At 53.3% G+C, this 16,766-nt stretch overlaps 2 protein-coding genes across 4 annotated transcripts in view; one reads left to right on the top strand and one right to left on the bottom strand.

Moving 5' to 3' along the window:
• GRTP1 (growth hormone regulated TBC protein 1) overlaps nt 1-16,766 on the top strand; it is a 199,161-nt gene that overhangs the window by 58,074 nt on the left and 124,321 nt on the right. The gene's annotated exons all lie outside the window — the stretch shown is intronic.
• The window catches only part of CUL4A (cullin 4A), a 46,036-nt gene that overhangs the window by 2,719 nt on the left and 26,551 nt on the right, over nt 1-16,766 (bottom strand). The window contains exons 11-19 of one of the 2 annotated variants that reach the window (XM_069467791.1): nt 15,801-15,993; nt 13,939-14,043; nt 13,582-13,692; nt 13,413-13,505; nt 12,946-13,052; nt 7,515-7,628; nt 5,972-6,077; nt 5,641-5,813; nt 108-260 (exon numbers count right to left, since the gene is read on the bottom strand). In XM_069467791.1, the coding sequence (XP_069323892.1) occupies nt 108-260; nt 5,641-5,813; nt 5,972-6,077; nt 7,515-7,628; nt 12,946-13,052; nt 13,413-13,505; nt 13,582-13,692; nt 13,939-14,043; nt 15,801-15,993 (1,155 nt within the window). Of the gene's footprint in view, nt 1-107; nt 261-5,640; nt 5,814-5,971; nt 6,078-7,514; nt 7,629-12,945; nt 13,054-13,412; nt 13,506-13,581; nt 13,693-13,938; nt 14,044-15,800; nt 15,994-16,766 lie in introns of both variants that reach the window. The other variant, XM_069467790.1, reaches the window with a different exon arrangement.

The raw sequence follows: 16,766 nt of genomic DNA, 5'->3' as shown, positions 1-16,766 counted from the left end.
TCACCAACGGCGTAGGTCAAACGGCACGACTCTGGAGACAGACTCACACGTGCTCTGTCAACTGTAGCACCACACTGCAAATCTAATCACGGAAATACAACATTTACCTTTACTGGAAATTTTAGCTGGTTATACAATTCAGAAACTAGAAGATTATGACCAAGAGTCTTTCTCATCTTCATTATTCTGACGATAGCAGCATCAATCTGATATTGTCTATCCTGAAACACTCTCTCAGTGGTGCTAACTTGTTCCTCAACCTGTACAAAAAAAGAAAACAAGTCAAGTGTAAAGATGTATCTTCAGCATTAATGATTTCACGTTGTTGAGTTTGATAAGAAACTTTCTTTGATATAAACAAAGGTCAGACTTTGGATGAACCCTGTTTCATGTGTTGTTTTAGTAAAACTTATTAAAACAAGAATAGAAAACCTCTAAACTCAAAGTTTGAAAAATAATTTAACAAGTTATATTTTCTTGGCCGGGCGCGGTGGCTCACGCCTGTAATCCTAGCACTCTGGGAGGCCGAGGCGGGTGGATTGCTCAAGGTCAGGAGTTCGAGACCAGCCTGAGCGAGACCCCGTCTCTACTAAAAATAGAAAGACATTATATAGACAACTAAAAAAATCTATATAGAAAAAATTAGCCGGGCATAGTGGCACATGCCTGTGGTCCCAGCTGCTCGGGAGGCTGAGGCAGTAGGATCGCTTAAGCCGAGGAGTCTGAGGTTGCTGTGAGCTGGGCTGACGCCACGGCACTCACTCTGGCCTGGGCAACAAAGTGAGACTCTGTCTCAACAAAAAAAAAAAAAAAAAAAAAAAAGTTATATTTTCTTTATAAAAAAGCGGTAAAACCCTATATAGGATTAAATCTAGCAGCACAGGCCAGGCTCAGTGGCTCACGCCTGTAATAATCCCAGCACTTTGAGAGGCTGAGGTAGGAGGATCGCATGAGGCCAGGAGTTCTCGACCAGCCTGGGCAACACAGTGAGACCCTGCCTTCTAAACAAAAGTGAAAAAACTAGCCGGGCATGGTGGTGCCTGCAGTCCCAGCTACTCGGGAGGCTGAGGCAGGAGGATGCTTGAGCCCAGGAGGTTGAGGCTGCAGTGAGCTGTGATGACGCCACGGCACTGCAGCCCGGGTGACAAAGTGTGGCCGTATCTCTAAGGACAGCGACGACGACGACACAGCAGCAGAGTGAACAAAACGAGGCGTGACAGCCGCCAGCATTTCTCCCAGAAGTGCAAGCTCTGACCAGCACGGGATCCATGAGCGAGCCGAGAGCATCCCACAGGCCCGGGTCACACTGCACCAGCCTCTTGACAGACGCTGCAACCGATGACACAGAACCGAGTCCAGCCTTGAACGCTGGCGTACAGGCCGAACACCAGGGAAGAACCCAGGCGCAATGAAGAGCGTTGCTGGAACAGAACACACTTGAACCAACGGATCCTTACCGGCAACCCAGCGGGGGGCGCAGCTGAGCCGCGGGTGAGGGGAAGGCCCTGCGAGACGCAGCCACGAAAATGTGTGGCCCCGGGAGGGAGAGAGTCTAAGTTTTCGCCATCCTTCCAAACAGATCCCTGACCCACAAAGGGCTAATATTCCCTGTGCTGGGGAAAGCTGAGCCGCGCGGCTGTGTGTTAAGACGCCACTGTGAAGGTTCTGGCTTTGCAGCAGGAGCAGACCAATGGGGCAAAGTAGAACGGAGCCGACGAGACGACTGTTGTTGGTAGAGGAGCCGGAGAGTCTGAGATGACTGACTGAAAACCTCGCGGGCAGCGCGGGCACCACGTCGGTGAGGACGTGCGCTCAGGCGACAGGCGGGGGAGACACGGAGGAAACACAGCCCCTTTGCAGGGCGGCCGCACTGCAACGGCCCCGCCTGCTCCCCGGGGCTGCCTGTCTCTGGCCGTGGCCCCCGTGGTCCCCGGGCTAAGCCACCCCTTTCACCAGCAGAGCTGCAGCCAGAGGCCTCCTTTCATGCCCTGAGAAGGCTGAGGTCGGTTCCTCAGGGCTGCTCGGGCTCTCCTGTCCCATCACAGCGCTGGCCCGGCCACGGTGACTGCCCGCCACTGCTCTGCTGGAGAGGACTGAGCTCCCGGAACCAGGACCCACCCTTTGCTGTTCTCAGCCGAGTGCTCAGGGCTGCTCGGGGCCTGGCTCCCGCCGGCGCTCAGTGACCGCATGTGAGTGTGTCACTATCTAATGAGACACGGAAGACTCAGGACAAGACCCAGACAACTCTGAGGAAGGTAACAGAAGAGTCGTGTGTATTTTTATATACACACATATACACGAATCAGAAGATTTAATATAACGATGAAAACTATGGAAATTAATTTAATGCAGCCTGGATTAAAAATGTCGGTGTTCTTATTTGGGGATATACAAGCATAAATCATTCTGAAGCCCACCGGGAGGATAAAGCTACAGGGACAGGGGCATTCATTAAAAGACAAGGGGACTGACTGTGACATAGACCAACAGAATTGAGAAACTGACCCATAATATAAGAATCTGACATATAATAAAAGTGAAAATCCAAGTAAGTTGTCCAAGGATGATATTTTCAATTTGGTTTTGGAATGGGGGGATGTTTAGACTAGTTTCTGATACTAAAATAATTTCTACATCACTCAAAGAAGGATTTATATGTAAAAACTACTTCAAAAATTACATAGGTGAATATTTTTTAAAATTTGGGGTTTGAAGAAGTTCTTTCTTAGGCACGATGCCTCGGTCAGAAACCATAAAGTAAAAGGTGACTATATTTCAGAACTTAAAAACTCTCACATGGAAAAAAGCCCACTCAAAACAATAAAATTATCTGTCAAAAATGACAAAGGTTTAGTCTCCTTAATATATAAAGAACATCTACTAATCAGTAAGAGAAAGAACATCATAATAAATGTATTTGACTTGAACAAGCAGGTAAAAAAAGAGAAAAATACCAACTAACCATGAAAGTCTCCGAGAAACATCAACACTCACAGAGCGGTTACAGGTGCTTGGCTAAGAGCTTTACAAACACTACTCCGTTAGTTCTCACGACGTGAGGTCGTATCATGTTTATTTTATTGTAAGAGATGAGAAGCTGGCGATTAGGAAGGTCACACGCTTTGTATAAGCTACCGAGTGGCAGACAGATGCTCAAAGGAATCAGAGGAATCCGTAAGAATCCAGGACGCTGTCTCTGCACGTCAGGAGAGTGCGGGTGGTGCCACAGGGAATGACGTCCTCCGGTGAAACCTGCCAGGCTTCGCTTGGCGAGGAGCAGCCACAGGGACAAAGGCACGTCTGACCCAGCACCCCAGAGCGAGAGCCACAGCGAAGCGCCCACCCGGCAAGCGCCCGGAGCCGCCTGGCTGGAGGGGCAGGGACGAGCCGGCTGCCCACACGCAAGGCCCTGCTGCGCCCGGTGGGCTCACGGACCCCTCTGCCTGCTGTGGCAAGTCCTGCTGGGAAGGAGGCCCGTGACAGGCAGGTAAGACAGGTTACAAGGTGGCACTCGATGGCAGCTACGCAGTGAGCCCGTTCTGTGTTTTAAGAGACCGGGTCTTGCTGTGCTGCCCAGGCTGGCCTTGGGCTCCCGCGCTCAAGCGATCCTTGCGCCTTGGCCCGAGTAGGCGTGTGCGCCGCCTGCTTGGTGACCCCACTTTAAAGAAAGCATCTATGCGTGTAATGTCACAGGCCAAAGTGTACGGCCACCAACAGAAGTGGCAATGGTGGTTCTCTTTGGGAGAGAGGTGACAGATGGCCCCGACACTCTTCAAATCACTCTGCTCTGAGTTCCTAGCGGTAAAAAGCTGCAGAAACACATGTGCGTTTAGCTCTCCAACAGGTACGTCCCACTGCCCACCGAAACGCTGCACCCTCAGAGCAGGCGAAGACGTCCGTCCACACAGACACCTGCCCGTGACGCCAGGACGCGGAGGCGGCCCAGGGCCCCGCAGCGGGCGAGCGGACAAACAGCCCACGGTCCGTCCAGACAGGGCCGCGGGACTGGGTGCTACAACTAGTACAATTCGAGCTGTGAAAAGACAAGGCTGTGTGCTGTGTGACCCCAGCTACGTGACATCCAGGAAAGGCAGAGCTGTGGGGACAGTGAAAAGACCAGTGGCCGAGGTGCCTGGTGGGGGGACAGGGACAGACTGACAGGACACGAGAACTTTCAGGGCAGTGGAGCACTGTGTGATGACATTCTGAGGGTGCACACACGTCATCATGCCTCTGTCCAAACCCACAGAACGCACGACACCACGCCTGACCCTTCCTGTGGACGGTGGCCCTGGGGGACTCTGCCGTGTCAGTGCAGGCCCATCGCCTGTGACGGGCACCCGTGTCCGGCTGCAGCGTACAAGAGATCTCTGTCCTCGCCCTCGATTGTGCTGTGAATCTAAAACTACCCTAAAAAACAGTCTTCTTAAAACATGCGCACACTGGCCGGGCGCGGTGGCTCACGCCTGTAATCCCAGCACTCTGGGAGGCCGAGGCGGGTGGATCGCTCGAGGTCAGGAGTTCGAGACCAGCCTGAGCAAGAGCGAGACCCCGTCTCTACTAAAAATAGAAACAAATTATATGGACAACTAAAATATATATAGAAAAAATCAGCCGGGCATGGTGGCGCATGCCTGTAGTCCCAGCTACTCGGGAGGCTGAGACAGGAGGATCGCTTGAGCCCAGGAGTCTGAGGTTGCTGTGAGCTAGGCTGACGTCACGGCACTCACTCTAGCCCGGGCAACAGAGCAAGACTCTGTCTCAAAAAAAAAAAAAAAAAAAAAAGAAGAAGAAGAAAAAAAATAAAGAAGAAAACATGCGCACACATGCTAACAGGGCACCAACTCAAGCATGTTTTGTAAAATAAAAGTAATGCATGTTTCCCCCTATACTCGCGAACCCTGGACTCAAACTTAACATTTCCCAAACTGATATACAAAAAGTGGAATATTATTTTAACATTAAAAAATTGATAAGTGAACATCTTTTTGTATTTATTGGCCTTCTGTATTTCTTTTTGTGTAATCTGAACACATTTCGACTGGGCTGCAATTCAACACGCTGAGGTGCACAAAGCCATCACTGCCTAGAGGTCCCCGTCTCACACCCTGTCCTGAGCGCAAGCGTCAGGGCTGTGGGGGCTGCTGTGTTCGGAGACGCCTGGGGGCAGCGGCGTGGACCTGCGTGTGCGACGCTTGAGCGTCTGGTCTAACCTGGAGCACGTCCTGCGCACACAGTGACACAGATGCCACGTCAGTGGCTGCAGCCACACCCCGCTCCTCCTCCCGGGACCCTGGCCGAGGCCGATGCGGAGGACGGCCGACCTGTGCTGTGCACAACACGAAGACGGTCCCGGGGCCCTGCAAACTCCCTGCGTTCTCTGAGCCAGCAGAGCCCGACCAGCGGGTCTGACCCGGCACAGCGATTCTACGGCCGGGAGCAGCCGGCCGCGGCTTCCTCCGTCTCCACCCACCGAGCACACGCGGAGCAGCGGCGTGAACAGAGTGCTCTCACACACCGTGTCCACGTCGGCTATCTCAGAAATAGGCCTCAGGCCTCTAACAGTCAAAAAAAAAAATCACAATAAAGAGTAACGATTCCTTGGTGAACATCTGTCAGTAAAAGAAAGTTTATACATACGGTTTCCTTCATCTGGATTTGGTTGATCTTTATCCTAAACAGCTTGTGCTTGAAGTCTCCATTGAAGACGAACTTGTCTCCGTCTTCCACCTCCTTGCCCTTGGGGCTCTTGGTCAGCACACGCGCTTTGCCGCAGGCCAGGGACTGCAGCGTCCTCCGCAGCTCGCTGTCCTCTGGGGGGAGGCAAACGCGGGCAGGGGCTGGCGTCAGCGAGCGCGGCCGGCGCGGGGCAGAGACCGCGGTCCCGCGTGCCCCGCAGGGGCCAGCCCGGCTCCTGTCCGCACACACACTCCCCCAGCAGCGGCCGTGGTGACGGCACGCAGCTCCGTACCTATGCCGGTGGCCAGCTTGATTTCCTCAAGGCTGAACTCGTCCCCCTCGTTGAACATGAGCAGCACCAGCGTCTGGAAGAGGGACACCTGGAGCTCCTTCTTGCCCTGGAAGGAAAGGGGCTCAGCACGCTGGAAGCTGTGCTTGTGCCATCTTTGAAACATTACAAGAGGCTGCTTTTTGCTCTTAAACTTTCTGTGAGGGGATTAAGAAATTACTAAGAGCTACCAACATAAGAAGTTACTGGTTACAGACAGCAAGATGATTATTACACATTGCACTTAAAAATTCTTCTCTTGAAATATCTTTTAGAGTAGTAAAAACATTCTTTACTAAATTCTATCACACAAGGGCATTTCCCTTCTGTGAAGCCAGACGCTGGCTGGCTCACGTCTGGCGGCTCCTGCACGGCCCACTTTCCAGCCCGCCGCGGTCCTCGCAGAGGCAGGGGACGCACCCGGCGCGAGGGGAAGGGCAGGCAGAGGCTCAGTGACAGGCGTGCGGGGACGCTGCCGAGGAACTCCCCGCACCCTCCTGGGAAGAGTACACGTAACGCGAGCACACGGGTCACCACGGACTCCGTCGCCCAGGCCCGCCGTGCACAGGATGGGCGCGAGTCTGGCCTCGTACCCCAGGGACGCGCCACACACACCCTATGCAGGAGCAGGGTCGGGGGCAGCTGTGAGCGGAGGCCGCGAGACCCCGCAGAGGCCCAGTTCTCGCTGAAGGGGCAGGAAGGGGCGGGAAGGGCAGTGCGGGCAGAGCTGGGGGTGGCGGGGATGAACCTTCCCGGTCCCCGAGAGAAGCGCTTGTGCAGTTTTACACATGTAATCCCGCACGTGAGACACAGCAGGCATGTGTTTGATTTACGTGACAGCGTACGGGTGGGCACATTGCCACAGCTACACGAAATGGGAATTCTGTAATTCTTTTGCTTGGTGCACGTCACCAAACCTTACGTACAACACCGAAGCGCCATGCGAGCAGGACAGGGCTCTGCTGGGGGCTGCCTGTGACGTGCTGTCACCTGCCCCCGCACCGCACGCACTGTCTCCCTCCCGGAGCGCAGGGAATCGCGCTGCGCGTATTCTCATTCGTCAGTCCCTGAAACGTCTCCTTACGATGCCTTCCTAGGATTAGGACCACGGCAACGAGGCACGTGCCTGTGAGGGCCCCCGCGCCCCCTCCCTCCGGCAGTGCCCAGAGCGGCCGTGTGCGTTTGTTCCCAGCTTTCGCCAGGTTCTCGGTGGGAATCGGCATCGGGCTGAGTCTCACGTGCGGCCTTTGTCTAGCAGGGAGCAGAACGACCTCACACTCTCCACCCTCCTTTCAGTTAGGTAAATGGCTTTCTACGGATTGATTTCTTTGATTGGACTATTAACCCTCTAACTGTTATTAATTTTACTGACCTAGAGACGCTAGTGCTGAATGATATTGGAACGATCTTTTCCTTTCTTTACCACCAAAGTTCAGTGGCAACTGAAAAAATTCTGTTAACATACTTACAAAAAATAAAAGAGAAATGAAATAAACAAAGATCTTACTTCCTTAAACTCCGCTTTTAAAACAGCATGCCCCAAGGTAGTTTGCCACTGGAGTTTTCGACCGCTGTGCTTTCCGAGATAAAATGTCTTAAATACTTCCTGAAGTTTAATCATCTGTCAAGCACAGGAAAACAACATATTTAATTACACCCAACACTGTTAATCTTTAACCACCGCAGACCGTCCGCTTTGCAGAGCGGCACCGTTTCTGGCAGCTCAACTACAGAGCAGCTCTGTGTTCCGACAGCGACGTCCCCAGGCTCTGTCGCCAACCCTCGGACCCTCGGGCTTCCCGTCACAGAAGCAGTCACGGCGGCGCTGGGTTCCCCGTGCAGAAGGGCCGCACGCGGGGTCTCCACCCGCGGAGAAGGTGCGAGGACAGCGGCCAGCAGAGGGCAGGCGGCCCCGGGCCTGGCCACACCCCGAGCCCCGCCCCCTCCCGCGCAGGCCCCGCGACGCACCGGCTGATGCCAACACGCCTGCGGGGCCGCCAGGAGGCGCAGCGTGGATCAGCACGACTTTCCAGGGGGATTTCTTGTATCTTCCAAACTTTCTACTGATGCTTCCAAACTGCTGTTACCTCGTTTTCCAGGTCCCAGCGCTCGCTGTCCCAACCTCCCCTCCCCCGCTGCTGGTACCCTGTTCTGAGGCAGGTTCCGTGTGGCTTCTGGGCGCCGCGTGTCCCCTCTGCCCACTCTGAGCCCCCCAGCCCCCCATGCCGCCTCCGCTGCGTGCTCAGTCGGGCTCTGCACCGGGCTCGGCCCCACGCAGGCAGCCGGTGGGCGGCCGCCCCGCCCCGTCTCCTTCACCTTCCAGCCGCCCCCGCGCTGGTGCTCCAGGGACTCTGTCCACCCTACAGTCCTCTTTCCTGCTCCTCTCCCGGTGTCTCTGGACGGCACAGAGATCTCGGGACAAGAGCGAAATTCTAACCTTTGATGGCACCGGCCTGGCCCGTGTCTCCGCAGGCCCCGCCCGGCCTCCCGCCCCCAGACGGCCCCACGCGGCTGCCCTGCTGGACCCCCCCGCCCCACGCCCCGCCAGTCCTGCCTGTTCCCCGAGCCGCCTGCTCTGGTGCTCCTGGCCGGCAGCAGGTCCAGCGCTTTGCGGACATGGAGCCCAGACAGAGCTGGGGCGGGGGGGGCAGGGCCTGCCCCACCGCCGGGCACGGTCTCGGCGCTGGCTTCGCTAGGCCGGGTGGGCCCTGCTGTCTCTCTGTGCCCTGTCGGCCTCACACCACCCGTTGTGCTTCCAAACCCAGCTCCAGTCACCTCTCCGTGAAGCCAAACACAGGGCACCGATGGACGGACCCACCACCACCAATAGCATCAGATCCCAGGCGTGACGCTGTGTCATTTTTAAGTATTTCCACATATATTTCTAAAATATAAGAAATATATCTACTATGCCATTATCGCACCTAAAAAATAAAAGTCTATAATGTGATAAACACTTACTTAAAGCACACCTCTTCTAGAAATGGTTTCCTTGGAGTAATTCCTAGGACTGGGAGTAACAACGGGGATAACACAATAATGCCCCTAACAGCTAACATTGGGAACTCACGCGCTCGCCATACTTCAGGCTCAAAATGATCAAAGACAGAAACTAAGAGCTGAATCTATCAAACTGGGAAGGAGACACAGGGGTACATTTTTCATGACCTTGGATTTGGCAGTAGTTTCTTGGGTATGACACTAAAAGTACAAGTAACAAAAATAAAAATAGATAAACCTGATTTCATCAAGATCAGAAACTTCTGTGGAAAGGATACTATCAAGAAAGTAAAGAAACAGCCCACAGAATGGGAGAAAATATTTGTGAAATATATATCTGATAAGGGTCTAGTATTCACAATATATAAAGAACCGTTACAACTCAACAACAAAAAGACAAACAACTCAATTAAAAAATGGCAAAGGCGCCGCAAGTGGTGGCTGTCACCTGTAATCCCAGCACTCTGGGAGGCTGAGGCGGGAGGATCACTTGAGCTCAGGAGTTTGAGACCAGCCTGAGCAAGAGCGAGATCCCGTCTCTACCAAAATTAGAAAACACAGCCAGGCGTGGTGATACCTGTAGTCCCAGCTACTAGGGAGGCTGAGGCAGGAATCTGAGGCTGCAGTGAGCTGTGATGACGCCACTGCACTCTACCTGGGGCGACAGAGTGAGATGCTGCCAAAAGAAAAGAAAGAAAGGAAAGGAAAGGAAGGAAGGAAGGAGAAAGAAAGAAAAAAAAAAGAAAAGACAGATAAATAAACAAATGGCAAAGGACCTGAATACACATTTCTCCAAAGAAGACACACAAAGGGCCAATAAGCACCTGAAAAGACACTCACCATCGTTAGTCATCAGGGAAACGCAACTCAAACCACAGTGAGACCCCACCTCACAGGCGGGGACAGCCAGAATCACAGAGGCAGGTGAGTGTGGGTTCGGAGGTGAAGCCGGAGCCCCAGGACCAGGTGGGGGCGGGAGAAGCCGTGAGGACCGGTGACCCCGAGACCCCACTCCCAGGCACCCGCCCACAGGCGCTCACAGACTTGCATCCTTCCTACACCCAAAAGGCAGAACCACTCGAACACCAGGTTCGGTGACGGATGAACAAGGTGTGTCCCTCCACACCACGAGTGTCGTGCAGCCAGAAGGACGGGAGTCCGATGTGGCCACCACCGGGCAAACCCTGGCAACGGCGCCGAGGGAGGGGGCAGACGTGGAATTCACACGCGGCGTTCACACGCGGCGCGGTTTCACCCCTGCGGGCTCTGGCGTGGGCCAACCCAGACACACAGAGGGCTGCGGGGGCTGGGGAGGGACTGCCTACTGGGTGATGGGCAAACTCGAGACCGAGATTGGGGTGAACGTACAGCCGGCCCCACGCCCGTGGGCTCCACACCCACGCACTCGTATTCAAAAGGAAAAAAGAACGTTTGCATCTGCACTCAACACCTGCGGCCTTTTTCTCCTGTCGTCAGTTCCAGACCACACAGTCTGACCCTTAGCGGGAGGATGTGCAGGTCACGTGCCAACACTGCACCACTTCACACCCGGGACCTGAGCATCCTGGATCGTGGTGTCCCCGGGGGTCCCGGACCAGATCCCCACAGACATCGAGGGAGGAACACGCTTAACGCCTGTGAACCACACACCTTAACCCGGCAGGCTGTACGTTAAGGTGTATTTTACCACAATTAAAACTATACAGCGTGGTAAGCCTCAAATACCTTTTGCTAGAAAACAGAAAAGTACTAAAGAGGACGACACTGTCATGACACCAGAACGAAGGAGCCAGCTGAGAGGTGCTCGAGCCAGATCTGGGGCCGTCTAAGCACACGCAGGTCAATAAAACGGGAATCACGCATGTGCACGGACAGAGATAAGCAAGTGACAAAGGGGCAGCAGGGAAGGCTCCCCCTGGCGTCGAGCGCTGACGCCGAGACCCAGGGAGGGCGGTGCTGGGGCGTCCCCGTGCGCCAGGGTGCAGGCGATTCGGGCAGCTGTCACCACGCAGGTGGCATCTGGACGTGGACTGAGCTGTCTGCGTGGTTTGGAATCTCTGTCCACAAAGTGCCCACTCAGCACAGAAGGAGAGACCGGCCAGCACCTTGGCCCCGTGGTCACGTCTGGCATCGCCAGGTGCTGGGCAGGGGCCTCCCGCCGGACCTGGACACCCCGAGCTAATCGCACGGGGGCCACGCGGTCGACCCGCAGGCGGATCCTGGGCTGGCTCAGGTCCCAGAAAACGAGATGGACACGTTTGAGACAACCGAGAGAGAGACACCACCACGCGGCTGACGCGAGCACGCCGTGCGGGTGTCTGAGCATTCTTTGAACTGTCCTACGTGTTTCTCGTAAGTCTGAATTATTGCAAAATAAGAAGATAAAAAACTGACAGTGCCTGAGAGAGGCTCACCCCAGCGGACAGAGGTGGCAGAGGCTGTGAGGGAGGCTTCTGGAAAAGGAGGTTCCGCTTGGAGGGATGAACAGGAAGGCCTGAGAGAACCGAGCGCTGGACCCACAGCACCAGGAACACGTGCGGGGCACGGGCAGGGCCTGGGCCCGGGGCTGGCACAGTCCCTGTGGGGCAGTGTGGGCCGTGCCCGTCCCAGGGGCAGGGCTGCCCCAGCTGTGGAACGGCAAGAGCCGAGGGTGAATCCTGGAGACCACGAGCATTTGGGGCAGAGGTGGAGCAAAAGGGAGAAGAAAATTACAAGGCAACTGAGCAGTGGGGCTGACAGAGATCGAGCTTCACGAAGCAACAGCGGGTGTCCGGGAGGCCTCTGCCGTTTCTGCCCGGGGCTCTGTGCCTTTCCTGCTGGGGCTCAGAATGTGACACCCCAAAGCACGGCGCTTGGCACGCTGAGCACTTGGAACCAAGGGGGCCGGGAGGCCGCAGAGGCGAAGGCTCCGCCCTCGTCCTGCCCTCCCGCCTCCCACCCCTCTTTCCCCAGAACCCTCTGCCCAAAGCAGGTCATGCCCGCAGCGCCCTAGAAACGAGACTCCACCTTCCCCGCTGCTCTGCGCAGGGCTGGCCACGGAGTCCTCCACCGGCCTCGTCTGACTGTGGGTCACGAGACCCTGGTTCTCTCGGGTCCTGCCCGGGCCTGGGGGGGAAGGAATGCCACGGCGAGGCCAGGAATCTCGGCGGACAAGCCCTGTGGGACCCCCCAGTCCCCTTCATTAGGACATTGCCTTTCGTCAATCACATTTGTACACGGCGGTCCCCTCACTGTCACATTTAACCCCACAGGTGGACGGTTTTCCTTGGGTCTTCATTTCCCAAGGCTCCTACCTCGTAAAACTTTGTTAAATATGTTTGTCACACTTTTCCCTTGCTAACCTTTTGTATAGGCGTCAGCGTCACCCTCACGATGGGTGAGGGAAGGTCTCACACCTTTCCGCACCGACAGTGGACGCCCCTCATCCCTTCTCTGTGGGGGGAAGAACCGCTCATCTGTGATCAAGATCAGGCTCAGTGTGCCCTTCTCCAGGAAGTCTTCCCTGATTCCACACTGGAATTGGCCCTTTCCACTTTGCCTGGGATTAGAGGTAACGGTGTGTGTCCCCTTCCCCTGCTGGAGGTCACCTTCACCGAGTGTCGACTTCTGTCTGCAAATCCCCCGTGGTACCTGAAGCCGTGGCTCACAGGTAAGACCCTAAATAATGCCGTCCCCGGACGTCGGCACGGTCTGCAACGGCAAGACCCAGGCAAGCAGGGCCTCAGAACACGGGCCGGCGCGACAGCCGCCCCGCCGGCCAGCGGACACGGCCGCGTCAGAAGGAGCTGCAGACGGTGACAAAGGCAGTCGCTTTCCAGCGCTGCCTTCCAGGGACCGTGAGACACTGCGATTTCTGACCAGGTGGACAACGTAAAAAGCTTCCCCTCCAACACCTCCGGAAGGTGCCGCCTGTGCACGCACCGTGGGGCAGCACTTACTTCCGGGGTCAGGTGCACGTCCATGGGCGTGTACGTCGGCCAGTAGCCCATGGTGAGGATGTTCACGGTGAGGTCGATAGGGCCTGGGTCACTCTGATTCTGCACGTGCTAGAAACAAACAAATCCGAGATAAAACAGTATTTTGGAAAATCATCAAAAGTAATGAATCCATAAAAGTAAATGGTGTAATTGTCAAAATAAAGGCTCATCCGTGTTAGTATTTATTTCAGTCCCTGGAACACGTGAGACCGAAGCCAACCGTGTCCCAACAGCACTGGAGCATCCTCCTCTCCTGGTACCCCTCCAGCACGATGGACCACCAGACCCCGTACACAGCTTTCGCTGTACGTTTTTGGGGATTCTTTCCCATTTTCGTTTCGGTTTATTTGTGAAGCATTAATAGTGCCATTGTTTCTTCACAGTTCAGCGTGGGGCACCTCTCAGAAAGCTGTTTTACCTGCAGAAACAACGCACCTGCTTGAAGTGAACCATGATGTCCTTGGAGAGCTCCATGTCCTTGAACATGCCTTCCAGCTTGCTGGTGAAGGCCGCGCCGCACTCTGCAACACAGCGGGCGGGCGGGTGAGAGCAGAGCCGCCCGGGCCGCGGCAGGGAGGGGGAGGGGGCCGCGCTTACCGTGCTTCAGCTTGGACAGCATGGACTTCTCAGCATCCACTGAGGCACTTTTTCCAACAAGGAGTCTTTTTGCCAAGTCTTTCTTATAAAATGCTTCAAAGACATCTTTACCTATTTAAAACCCGGTGAGAATAGCATTAGACCGTAGACAGCTGGCAGGTAAGTGTTAGACTTCAACTGCTGAGACCACTGAAGTGCTCCTTCTAACGCAAACCAGCACCACCGGCACCCAAGGTCTACTGTCAAGTCTCCCCGTGAAGACAGGGCCCACGCGGACGCTGTGGCCACGACACGGACCCCCTGGCCGCGCAGCACCGTCCGAGCGCCCCCCCTGGCGGAGCGCCCAGCGCTGCTCACCGTGGATGAACCTGAACAGTATCATGATCTTGTCCAGGGTCCTCTCCAGCTCCTCGTCCGTGGCCTCCTTGTTGCCCGCACGTAACTTGGAATCCACGTGCTTTGCTGTGGGAGCAAACAAGCAGCCTCTAGGTTGGCAAAAGCGCATCTTCAGTTTCTATGAGCAACAAGTGAACAGCGACACTCCAGACCTTTCCAAAACGACATTGTTATATGACACGGTGGCAACACCTGGCTCTGCAGGACAGATGCTCTCACATCATGTGAGAACAAATACTGCCAAGAACGTGAACAAAGCCAGGGACTGGGTTTTAAAAGCAAGCTGAAATATCTCTTCTAATCTGTAAATCTCTAAATTTAAGAATAAAATTGATTCCTGTGACTACATGCTTAGGTTTCATGACACGTTACTGCCCCAGACAATAGAATTTTAAGATGTGGCATAATAAACTCAGAAGGGACGTTCTCAGAGAGAAAGAATTTTTCTGAGGGCTCCGAGTGGTCGAATCCAAGCTGCCGAGCTTTCTGTGCAGGGCTGCTTGCTCCTGGGCTGCACAGGCCGGCCACAGGGTGGCTTGGGAGGGGAGGACAGAAGTCTCCACATCGTGACAGAACCCCAGACTTCCAGACGCCCAAACTCCCAAGAGCTTAACACCTGTCTTCGTTAGAGAAACCACAATCAATAAAGTAGTATGAAAGCCAAATTAAATTGCCCTATGAATTTCCTTATTGTTGCTTTTATTAACTTTTTTTTTTTTGAGACAGAGTCTACTCTGTCACCCCGGGTAGAGTGCAGTGGTGTCATCACAGCTCACTGCAACCTCCAACTCCAGGCTCAAGTGATCCTCCTGCCTCGGCCTCCCAGAGTGCCAGGATTACAGGTGTGAGAAACCACACCCAGCCCTTTTTAACTTTTTAGTGGAATATTCTGAATATACAGAAAAGCGCACAGTTGTATAAGGAACGCCATGCTCTGCCATGTCTTCAACAATAATTAACATACGCTCAATTTTGCATTGCTATATTACATCTCTCTTCTCTCCTTTCCTCCTGTAAATTAAAAAAAAATGATAGCCAGGAATGGTGGTTCACACCTGTAATCCCAGCACTCTGGGAGGCCAAGGTGGGAGGATCCCTCGAGCTCAGGAGTTTAAGACCAGCCTGAGCAAGAGTGAGACCCCGTCTCTACTAAAAGTAAACAAAAAAAAACTACAAAAAACTTTTATGGACTAGTGAAAGCCTATGAATTCTAAAGTCTATTTAGATCTTATCACAAAATAATTATATACATTGGTACAATTAAAAAAAAGTTTAATTTTAAAATAGGCTATCATTTGAGATCTCACCTAATTTCATCCCATTTTAATATTGACTGCAGACGCAAAGATGGTGATTGAGGACTATCTCTTGTTAAACATTCCCAGAGATTGATAAAGGTATCCCCATAACACAGGGCATTCTTACACAACAAACCTTCTCGGTCCAATTTCTGAGCAGAAATCACTTATTTGTAATCAAGTTGGAGAATTACGGTTGATCTTCCCAAAAGACAGCTTTAGAGCTGCCAGTTCAGGAAATACAAATGGCAATAAACCTTCATCATCCCTTCCTTCTTTTGTGAAGTCAAGCTTCATTTCTTTACCGAATTCTCGATGCATCTTCCTTTACGGAAACACCACACCTGCACATCTGAGCAGCCAAATGTGCATGTGTCTTTTAAAAAAAAATTGTGTGCTAACATGGCTTGATAAAATCCTTCCCCTCCGTCTCCACGAGCAGCCTGAACATTGTGGGAAAAAATGTGCTTGAGTTTTGCCTTATTTTCCCATATTAAAAAAATGCCTGGAAATATGCTTTCCTACCGATGAGTTCAGCAGGCTTGTTGGGTCTCTTGTTGATGAACGTCTCAAAGGACTCCTTCATGAGGTTGACGAAGCGCTCGTTCTTCTGGAAGCACACCTCTATCACGTGGTCCACTTTGTCCTTGAAGTCCAGCAGGTCTTGGACCATGTCTTTATCTTTCTCAGGATTGATGACAATCGTCGTCCCAAAAGTCTACAAAAGCAAATAAACACCAAGTTAGTAATTGGCTTATAAAAACACCACACAGTACTTTTTGTTGTTGTTGTTTTTTTTTTTTTCCCCAGACAGGGTCTCCCTCTGTTGCCTGGGCTAGAGTGCCGTGGCGTCAGCCCAGCTCACAGCAGCCTCAAACTCCTGGGCTCAAGCGATCCTCGTGCCTCAGCCTCCCGAGTAGTTGGGACTACAGGTGCAGGCCACCACACCTGGCTAATTTTTCTATTTTTTACAGAGATGGGGTCTCACTCTTGTTCAGGCTGGTCTCGAACTCTTGACCCCAAACGATCCTCCCACCTCAGCCTCCCAAAGTGTTGGGATTGCAGGCGTGAGCCACTATGCCTGGCCTGCCAGTGCTTTTTAAAGAACTTTTATTAGTAGTTCTAAATTCCTCAAACAAAAATTAATTCCTATCAACTCAATACACCAATCTGAGCTTCCTGACTGTGGTTTTCTTTCTCCATCACTTCTAACCATGAACGGGCCCAGTTTTTAGCTTGTTTCTTTAATTCAAAAATGCTATATTAAAGATTATTAAAATCTGTGTGACAACCAGAAATGTCTCCAGACATGGCCAAGTGAGCCCGGGACGAGAGCGCCTAGTCTTCCGCGGGGAACCACACTAGCACTGAGGGGCTCTGCGGGGCAGGACACCTGAGAACTAAAGGTGACGCTCAGGAAGCCACAGTACAACGGGCTTAACTGGGCATGTTAGGACACAGAAAGAACGTTTTAGAAACATGAAAGTACGA

This window comes from Eulemur rufifrons, chromosome 4 (genome assembly GCF_041146395.1).
Source record: "Eulemur rufifrons isolate Redbay chromosome 4, OSU_ERuf_1, whole genome shotgun sequence".
In the NCBI taxonomy this organism is placed as follows: Eukaryota; Metazoa; Chordata; class Mammalia; order Primates; family Lemuridae; genus Eulemur; species Eulemur rufifrons.
This window is presented reverse-complemented; position numbering and strand designations above follow the sequence as displayed.